Source organism: Cajanus cajan, chromosome 8, assembly GCF_000230855.2.
Source record: "Cajanus cajan strain Asha chromosome 8, NIPB_CcT2T_4, whole genome shotgun sequence".
NCBI lineage: Eukaryota > Viridiplantae > Streptophyta > Magnoliopsida > Fabales > Fabaceae > Cajanus > Cajanus cajan.
Genome location: NC_138524.1, coordinates 2,982,845 through 2,993,171, shown reverse-complemented (window position 1 = coordinate 2,993,171; position 10,327 = coordinate 2,982,845). Strand labels below are relative to the sequence as shown.

At 27.7% G+C, this 10,327-nt stretch overlaps 2 protein-coding genes across 2 annotated transcripts; one reads left to right on the top strand and one right to left on the bottom strand.

Moving 5' to 3' along the window:
• Positions 1–4,461: 4,461 nt before the first annotated feature.
• LOC109798247 (DNAJ heat shock N-terminal domain-containing protein) lies at positions 4,462–6,196 on the top strand. Its single transcript, XM_020358451.3, has 2 exons — positions 4,462–4,605; positions 5,433–6,196. Exon 2 carries the CDS (start codon positions 5,480–5,482, stop codon positions 6,023–6,025), a length of 546 nt encoding a protein of 181 aa, XP_020214040.1. The 5' UTR covers positions 4,462–4,605; positions 5,433–5,479; the 3' UTR covers positions 6,026–6,196.
• Positions 6,197–6,502: 306 nt separating this feature from the next.
• LOC109798246 (E3 ubiquitin-protein ligase, putative (DUF177)) lies at positions 6,503–8,761 on the bottom strand. The gene is made up of 7 exons (XM_020358450.3): positions 8,499–8,761; positions 7,918–8,103; positions 7,619–7,708; positions 7,215–7,301; positions 6,981–7,061; positions 6,840–6,885; positions 6,503–6,720 (listed from the first exon to the last, which is right to left on the bottom strand). Exons 1-7 carry the CDS (start codon positions 8,667–8,669, stop codon positions 6,644–6,646), a joined length of 738 nt encoding a protein of 245 aa, XP_020214039.1. The 5' UTR covers positions 8,670–8,761; the 3' UTR covers positions 6,503–6,643.
• Between the last annotated feature and the right edge of the window lie 1,566 nt (positions 8,762–10,327).

The following is a 10,327-nucleotide window of genomic DNA, read 5'->3' as shown; positions in this document are numbered from 1 at the left end:
TAGCTTTGGAACAGATGATTATAAGAAATCATGATCCCTTTTAAATGTAGTAGATATACTATATACTATATACTATTTTGTGTAATTTTTAAAAAGATATTTATTTATTTGTCTTATAATTGTTTTAGATTAAATTAAAATAATATAACATAACTAATAAGATCTATCATATATATTAGTTAAATTCTTTAGAAATTAACTTAAAGTTTGATTTTTGTCGTGCATATCATAGGTGCACATCAATAAGATGATTTTTTTTAATAGAAAATCGTAGTATTTTGTTCTCAATTTTAGGTTGATTTGACATATATATATATATATAACCAATTTTGAGATAAGTCAAGGTTTTTAAAGTTAATGAAACGATCAGATTGTTCTTGGTTAGATTGATTGAACAAAAGTTATCCAAACAACTCTTAAAATGATGACCAACAAAATTCATAAAAGAAAGGTTAATTTTCTTAGCAAGATTGTTACACACAACATTCATTATTTGAAAGGTAAAGAAAAAATGTGAAATTAAAAATAGAACAACCACACGTGGAAAAGGAGATCATCTATTAAGAAAAATCAAATTTATCCAAATAGCATAAATAATAAATTAGTTTGATGAAAAGGTAATAAATACGTTAATTTACTCTTCTACTTCTTATCTAAGTTTTGATTTTTTTTTATTTTTAAAACATTTAATTTGGTCTATTAGTTTTAAAAAAACTCAGTATTTCACTTTTGTTCAAATAGACGTTAATGAAATCAAATAAAATAACCAATGTTGAATATTTTAATTTTAAAAAATTTATATTAAACATTTTAAAATAGAAGAATTAAATTAAATTATTTAGATTAAAAATCAAAGAGTAATTTAACTTATTTTTACATATCAAAAACTCGATAAAATAAACTAAAATTTTAATATTTCACTTTTGTTCAAATAGACGTGAAATTAAATAAAATAATAATATTGAATATTTTTATTTTAAAAAATCAAATTAAACATTTTAAAATAGAATAATTAAATTAAAATAATAAACTAAAATTTTAATATTTCACTTTTGTTCAAATAGACGTGAAATTAAATAAAATAATAATATTGAATATTTTTATTTTAAAAAATCAAATTAAACATTTTAAAATAGAATAATTAAATTAAATTATTTTAATTAAAAATCAAAAGAGTAATTTAACGTATTTTCATAATTTATTTGTTGATAAGACTATTTTCATAAATTCTTGAATATTTTAACAAATGCATATATCATGAACAACTAATGTCAAGTTGGCACGATAATTAAACTTAGGGGCGTGTATTGGTTTAGGATTTCGTAGGATTTTAAAAGACTTTTTTTGAGTAAAAAAATCCATTGGTATTCAATCAGGATTTTATGTCACTTAAAAATAATCCAGTGGTATTCAATTAGGATTTTCAAGATTTTTTAAAGAGTCCATTAAAATCCATTGGTATTCATTTGAGATTTTTTACAACTTAAAAACAATTCATTGGTATTCAAAAATATAAGGATTTTAAAGGATTGTTGTGTGAGAGGGATTTTGAAGGACTTTCTAGTGTTATCTATAAATACCAAATTCATAAAACAATCCCATCCAAACCCATCGAATTTTGAAGGATTGTTTGAAGTGACTTTTCAAGTGAGTTTTTTTATCTTTTTTTTCTATGCTCCTGTCTTCTCCATTTTTTCTTTGCTAATAATACTGCACTATTGTTCATTGCTCATATATAATATTGTAATATTGTTCTCATCTCATTCTCCTATTTTGTGAAACTCTGATATATAAATGATAGTGTCATTGATTTGTTCTATTTTTCTGTTCGTTCTCTTTAATTGACTTGCTTTATTTTATTCTATGTAGTTGAATTTGTTCCTTTATATAACACAAAAAAATGCTTAAAATTTTAACTTTTAAGTGGTAATTTTTTTATAACACACATCAAGAAAAGAAAAAAGTGAAAGATGAAATTGATATTATAATCTCTACAATATATATATATATATATATATATATATATATATATAAAAGATGAATTTGTTAGGGTTTCTGTGAGTAAAATGAGATGAAAATTGATCTTAATTGGGGGAAGAACCCTCTTAGCATAAAAATTGCGATTTATCTTCTTCCCTTAAGTTTGTTACTCTTATTCTCCTCCTTTTATGACTCAACAATTATTTTATTTTTTTTACTATGAATTTTTCTTTTTCTTTTTATATTGTGAAATTAGGACTTTTTTATATTTTAAAAGAGAAAATTAACATAAAACATTGCAGTATCTAATTTTTTAGGGTTTAGAATTTATGTCTTCATTAGCTTATTTTTTAAAAGAGGAAATATTGTTAAAATATTTGTTAGAATAATTTATATTTATAAATATCGTTAAAAATTATCATATAATATATAACTAAAATAATATATATATATATATATATATATATTCCTTATATCTAAATGCTTATTCTTTAAATAATAATAATAATAATAATAATAATTATTATTATTATTATACTAATATTATATATATTGCATATGTAATTAGGTAACTATTTTTTTGGTGGATTGTGGATTTCCTAATCGACGCCAATTTTTAGCTCCATTTCGAGGTGTAAGGTATCATCTACAAGATTTTGCAGGTCAGGGTAATCACCCTGAAAATGAGAAAGAATTGTTCAATCTTTGTCATGCGTCTTTAAGGAATGTGATCGAGAAAATATTTGGTATTTTTAAATCAAGGTTCACAATTTTTAAGTCAGCATCTCCATTTTTATTTAAGACACGAGTAGAACTTGTGTTATTATGTGTAACACTACATAATTTTCTACCTAAAGAATGTCGTTCTGATGAATTTCCAATTGAAGCGGTGGATGAACCTTCATCTTCAACGTTACCAATTAATGAAGATCATACTTTTGAACCTATTATTCAAATTTAGGAACAAGAGCGAAAATACGCTAATGCTTGGAGGACTAGTATAGATATGGATATGTGAGTGAATGCTATTTAAGAGGACAAGATATTATGGAGAATTATTATTATTATTATTATTATTAATTCTCTAGACATTATTTTTTTTATTATTTTTGTCTTTGACTCTTTAAATTTGAATGTATGAATTTTTTTTTGAAATCTTATCAAATGTAAAAAATCCATGAAAATTCTACAAAATCCCACAGAATCCATTAAAATCCTGATTTAAAAGTCTTGCAGAATCCATTAAAATCCTGATTTTAAGTCTTGTAGAATCCTGCAAAATCTTAAAAGTCATGAAAATCCTGCAAAATCTTTTAAAATCCGTAGGATTTTTTTTAACTAAAAAAGTCCTTTAAAATCCTAATCCAATACACCCCCTTTAGACTTATGAGTATTTATCTAACTTTGACTTGATTTTGATAAAAAAAAAAAAAATCACTTTGATCGAATATAGATTGGATATGTTTTTTTAACTTTGAAATCGAGTTTGAATGTAAGTTTGGGAATGCAATTTTTACCTTGCTACATTTTTTCTATAAAAACATATATATATATATATATATATATATATATATATATATATGAATATTAAAAATATAAATTAATTATTTTAATAATTAAATAATTTAAATTATTAAAATAATTAAATTTAGAATATATTTTAATTAAAATTTTGATTTTTTCTAAATATTCTATTTATAAGTTACTAATATTTTAACTTATGTAATGCATAGGTTAAATATTTATTATATATTACTAGTATTTATAATAAAAAATATATATACAAATAAATATTATATTTGAATATAATTTATATTTAATATTTTTATAAATAGATATTCTTAAACATATAAATTACCTTTTATTTATAATAAATAATTTATTTTTAAAATGTTAAAATTTAATTTATATATAATTATGATAAATAAAAAGTTAAAAATCTTTAAAAAATTTATCGTCTTAAATTTTTTTTTTTTAAAACTTTCTCATACAAAAAAGATCATATTTAATATACAGAATTGTGATGGATTTTCCATTGAATCAAACAAAATTTAGTAAGGACGAAGATGTTTTTAAAAAATAAACTAGTTCATTAAAGTCTAAACTTAAATTCACTCTTCTTTTTACCAGTAGAAAATGAAGACTACAAATCTTATTTAGAATTCGTTATCATCCCTTGTATCAAATTTTGAAATTAGTTGGTTTGTTAAAACCATTCGGAAGGAAAACTCACTATTCCAGACACATTACTTGTTTGAATTAATGTTCATTATATTGAGAGAAACATGATTTTTTTTTTAATTTTGAAATTATGTTTCAGTACCTAAAAAAACCTGGTTAAACTTGAAAAAAAAAATTATGTTAATCAATTGAAAATTATTCTTATAGTGACTTTTAAAATAATTATTATAAAAATAACAGTTTTATTAATTTAATAATATTTAATTGATTAATGATATATGAATATTTACACACATCAATATAATTCAGAATAAAATTACAAAGATCTAAAAACTAAACACACAAAAAAACCAAGTTAGGTTAAAAAATATATTAAAGATTGACATCGGAGGGGAAGAGAATGAGAGCGGAAGGAACAGTGTTGCCTCTATCCAACGATTTGGGGTTCGTACTCTAATTTCGTTTGTTCCTCCAACTGCCATGTTTCTTCTCTTTTTCTCTAACGTGCCTTTTGCTTTTTTCATAACTGCGAATAGTCTATCAAAACCCAAAACCCATGACAAATCCCCTTTTCTTTTTTTTCATAAAACCATACATTGATTTTATTTATCCTATTATGGGTGGATTGCTTCTGTGCTCTTGAAACTTTGTACTGTTATAAGTCGCATATTTGATTCATTGGTTCTGTGTATTGTGTGATTCTGATATAGTTGAGACTCATTCATCGTTTTTGCTTGATCAGGATTTTGGATTATTTGGAAGCTTTCTGGTTTTTCATTACTAAATCTCAGAACAACTTAGGCCTGTTTAGATTAATTTGTCAATAAGTACTTATAGTATTAGAAAATGGAAAGCCAAATGAATGAAATTTATTTCCCAAGTAAAAATCAACTTATTCACCTCACTCAGCTTTTGAGCAAGTTAGATGGGAGAGCTTCAATAAAAGTTGAAGGGCATAAGATTTTAACATACGAGAATGGTTTAATTCATTTTACCTTGTTGGGTTTCTTCTCTATAAGTACTTAATAAGAAATTTATCCAATCAAGACTACTATGTTCTGAGAAATTACGATAGAGTTCAAAAAATAGCATTGACCTAAAATACACTCCACAAATTGGAATTCGATTGGATTATGTTGATTTCATGATTTGTTACAAACAAGAGAATTTGTGATATATGGTTTAAGTATTATAATTATATTTGTACTTTTGTGATAATAGTATGACTGATAATTGTTTGCTTGTTTCTGATTTGTATATGTTGAATGCAGACACAACCTCTCACTCTTGGTGATTTGAGTTCAAGCATCATTCAGAAATGCTTCTGGACAAGAATGCTATTCAGGAAACTCATTATGAGGTTCTCAATGTCAAGGAAGATGCAAATTATGAAGAAATTCGCACAAGTTACCGTAGTGCTGTACTCAGTTTACATCCTGATAAGCTATTGAAGACGTCCGAGACATCCAGCAGTAATCAAACAGCTGGGGAGAGATTTCTCAGAGTACAGAAGGCATGGGAAATTCTGAGTAATTCAAGCTCCCGTTCATTTTACGATAATGAGCTGCGAAGTTCGAGGCAGGATGTCTTGGCTGCCGAAGTTGCTGATGTTGCTGAAGATTTGAGCCTACAGGATATGATGATTGAAGATGCTGGAGAAGCATTGGAACTGTTTTATCAATGCCGATGTGGAGATTACTTCTCTGTAGACTCGTTGGAATTGAAGAACATGGGATATTCCTTGTTGAGGGAGGGAAGTAGGATATCTATACTGAATGTTGACACTTTACCAGGATCAGTGATTCTTCCATGTGGATCTTGTTCGTTAAAAGCTCGTCTGCTAATCAATGTGGATGACAATTGAATTTATTACCATTTTTTTGTATGAACAATGACCATTGAGAGTATTAATTGTTTTTTATGAAGATAGATAGCATTTACAGCTGCCTGTCATTGGGAAAAATCTCCCTGGGCAGAAATTTGAGAATTGTCATTTTCAATATTGAATTCGGAATGCGGTGATATTAGTTTGAAATTAGCTATGCCAACTCATTCAAGCAAATTCATGGTGATAATTGTAAAAATATCGCTTGTATTTGAGAGTCTAAAGCGCTGAAATGTTCCTAAGATATATTAGCCAATGTTTTCAGAAGTATACACAAGCAGAACTGACTCGCAAAAGTATAATGTCAGTCATGATGTTTCTTTCTAATATTGGAATTATTGTCCATCTCAATTAACTCCTCTCTTGTTATTTGATGTTACGAGAATGTTACATTTGAGGTTGTAATTTTTGTTTTTGTAATATCTACTCATTAAAAAAATAATACACAAGCAAAACTAAGTAAAATAGATTAAACATTCATTTGTAATGGTATGCCTCTCAGAAAGGAGAATATTATTCATCAATACATCATACATACAATCTATTTGCAAACTAACGACTATTCTATACATGAGACTTCTTATTTTATACTATAAATCATAAAGTTGTCTTCTTTAGTTCCAGTAGTCTAGACCACCTTTTATCAACAGAAGCCTTGCTTTGTCCAGTTATATCTGAAAAATAAAACGATCTTTAGTAAGCTTGTCTAGATTTTTTTTCAAGGTTATTTTGTACTGTTGGTATTCCTTTGTATTACAAAACAAAAGAACTTTTCAATTAAAAAAATGCTTACATTGTATTGTACCCTCAGATTTCTCACACAATTCCGAGCAAGTGTCCTGCAAATATAAATATAAGTATAAAACCGTTGGCTTACAAATAAAAGATTTGAATCTCTACTTGAAAAATCATAATTTGCAATTCTGCTAAATACTTTTACTGAGGAGCTTAGCCGGATAGCATCTTGTACAAGAGAATCAAGATCAACTTCGTATCCCGGTCTAACATATATTACCTGTATTGTATGAATAGCTGTGTTATACCCTTAATTATTTTGGCAATAACATTGAACATGATATGCTTTAAAATCATCCCATGACTACAAATTTGGTATAGGTATTGTCATTCCTCATTAAATTATGGGATTATTTGGGTTTAAGAGACTTACATAAGGATCTCCTCCGATTTCAGGTAGTTGTACCTTGCGGTTATCTCTAGGTGCTATAAGAACCCATACGTTAAATTTGGCATCAATCTGTAACCATTAGTGAAGACACAGTCATCCACAGAATATATTTAACAGCATTTGACAATGTACATGATAAATCTTCACGATTAGAAAACTTGAAAGTTTTGTAAATCCTGCTTGACCAGCACCAATGACTGGCTCAATAGGTACTTCCAGGATCAAAATTTAGCATAAGTTCAGTGCTATATACATTTACGTATACATTTATAAATTATAAACATTTCTTAATTCTATAAGAGGTCTTACAAATATAAAAAGGAAAAAAAGCGAAAGAGGGTGGGTGGGGTAATTAATTAGTACATTTTCATGATGGAAGAAAATACCTGTCGGCAATACGGAGTAGAACAGTTGCTACATTTTCTAGTGAAGGATGTCGTAACTCTTCCATCCACGGATAAACCAAAGCTAGCATGCTGCCATTACCATGTACAAGTGTAGTTAAGCAATTGACTTTGAAATTTGGTTATAATATTATTAATTATAGCCATCAATGAAGATACGATATATAATTCAAGATGAGTTACTTATGCTTGAACACTTATTTTTGTACATTAGTCAGTTTCAATCACAATTTTGATCTAAAACTTTCATTGACAAATGAAAATAAAATATTTGTAAGCACCTTTTGGACGGAGAGGTTAATGAAAACTTGGGCATTCTTATGTGGGTTATCTTCTTCAATCAAATCCTGTAACTGTAGGTCATGCAAAGAGACGAGATACTCACTTGTCCAATCCCCATGATATCTGCCATCACCTGGTGATATTGTGATCAGACGGCGAGAAGCCCTGCTCGTATTCTTCCCAATCTACATTTGATCACATGTAGCAAATAGCATTAGATTATGATGGTTAAGGAGCCAATGCCTGCAAGCACCTCGGTAGTAAGAATATACAAAAATGAAATCAAAGACACTATTGATTTCAAGAGGTTTACTATGCATGTCATACACATTAATCCCGCTTATTAGTATTAAATTTACTAGGTTTACTTAGGAACTTTGTCGTCCATAATAGTATTATTCGACTCAAATAAAATTGTCTTCCATGAAAGATACTTGTAGTCTACACTAAAATAAAATTGCTAAACTGGGTTGGATTGAAACTTATAGATGACATTTAACATATTCTATACAGGAGTTTGCAACTAGAGATGAAAATAAGAAAAAATTGTAAAGAATCGTTGATATAAGAGAAGTTATACCAATGGAGAGTGCAAGTTATCCTTTCTTTTGGTAGAAGCAGTAACAGTGGCATTATTGTAAGAGTGAATCCGAGAGAGCAACCTGAAGGTTTTGAGCTTAGTAGCAGGGTGGCATGGATTGAATATTGGATTGAAGCTTCTTGGTGATATCAAATTTCCTGCATTTGCCATAATCAACTCTCCCTCGAGTCTAAGACATCACATGAGATATTTCACAATTGTATGACGATCTAACCTTATCTTGATGTGTGATTGGCGTCTATGCATCGTATGCAAAATTGCAAATGTTGTTTTCTGGGGGACACGTCAGAGTTTTCTGACAAACCTTTTTTCTTTTCACTTTCGGTCTCCATGGGAATTTTCACTTGATATTTCATCGTATTGCTTTATCATTTTGGAATCATTCTATATTGAATTCATTTATTTGATTTAGAAATTAATTTTATGTTGAAAAACATAAACTGGAAATTGATTTGGAAATCAAGTTCCTATTTGAGAACATCATAAATGAATGAATGTAACTTTCCTCTTTACTGCCTTTATTCGTAATGCGTAAAATGGATAAACAATTAAAAAAACAAAATTATCAACTCAAATAGTTAAAACCAATCAAATCATGTGTATTCAAATTCAACCAAATTTAAATAGACTTTTTAATAAGCTTGGAATAAAAAAAATAAAACAATTCAGTTCCTGTTCTATGATATTCCAAATAAATTAATTTGAGATTTTATCTTTTACAGCAAACAAATAATATTATAAATCAAAACTAGGATGTAATTTTAGTTACAAAACAAATCTAAGTTGTTTTTTCTAAAATCGATTAACAAGGCATTGAAATTTGAATAGATACTGTAAAAAAAAAAAAAAAAACACATCGAGTATAGATTATTTAACACGTCTGACGTAGCTAATAATCTATTGTTCCATATATCGTCATTAATATGCAGTTATTATTTTATAACCTTTAATATAACCTCTCTTTTTTTTTTTCCAAACGGAATACCAGACAGTTTAAGTATAGTTTGATATTGAATTTGTATTTTAACTAAACTAGGCATGGCAACGGGATAGAATAAGGGCAGGTTTTACATTCCTCACTCCTGCCCCCACAAATTTAAATCGCCCTCACTCCCGATATCCGTTGGAGTAAAATCCAATACTCATCTATGTTCTTGACGGAGTTCAAGTTTCCTCATCCTACTCCTATTTTTTTTCTTCTTTATTTTTTTTAAATAAATATGAACAAATTTTTAAAAAAATAAAAAAGAAAAATACTTCAAATTTTTACATATAAATATTTCTAATTTTAATTTATATATATATAAATAATTTTAATTTTAACTTATATATATATATATAAATAATTTTTTGTTATATTATTAAGCATGAGATGAACGAGGGTGGGTACAGAGACAAGGGCAGAACGGGATCCGCCCTCGCCCCTAATCCCTAATTTTATCAATCAAAAAAACTTAAATCCAATAAACATGAGTTTTTCTCGTCCAAATCGAGACAGGTTTGAACAAGTACTCATGGGAGCGGAATAAATTACCATGCCTAAACCAAAATGAGCCCAACTCCACCAAGGACAAATCAGGTTAAACCAATTTACAATGCTACTCGTCACACGGGGTCTAGTTAAAAATATCTTCTTTACGGGTACAGGTTAATTAATTAAACAGACCATGCGGTATGCAGGAATCAGCCTTTCAAAGATTTTGTTCATTTTCTCCTCCGAATGGGCATCTTTAAAAGAACCCTAGACACGCAACGAGTGGTTTAAGTAATCATTTCTAGACACATTTTCCTAATTCTGCGCCCCCAAA

Excerpts from the sequence above, each read along its gene's own strand:
- LOC109798247 (XM_020358451.3), top strand. The coding sequence starts at position 5,480 with ATGCTTCTGGACAAGAATGCTATTCAGGAAACTCATTATGAGGTTCTC.
- LOC109798246 (XM_020358450.3), bottom strand. The coding sequence starts at position 8,669 with ATGGCAAATGCAGGAAATTTGATATCACCAAGAAGCTTCAATCCAATA. Across the intron at positions 8,104-8,498 it reads ATAACTTGCACTCTCCATTG|ATTGGGAAGAATACGAGCAG; the intron begins GTATAACTTCTC and ends GATCAAATGTAG. Across the intron at positions 6,721-6,839 it reads ATCTGAGGGTACAATACAAT|ATATAACTGGACAAAGCAAG; the intron begins GTAAGCATTTTT and ends TTTATTTTTCAG.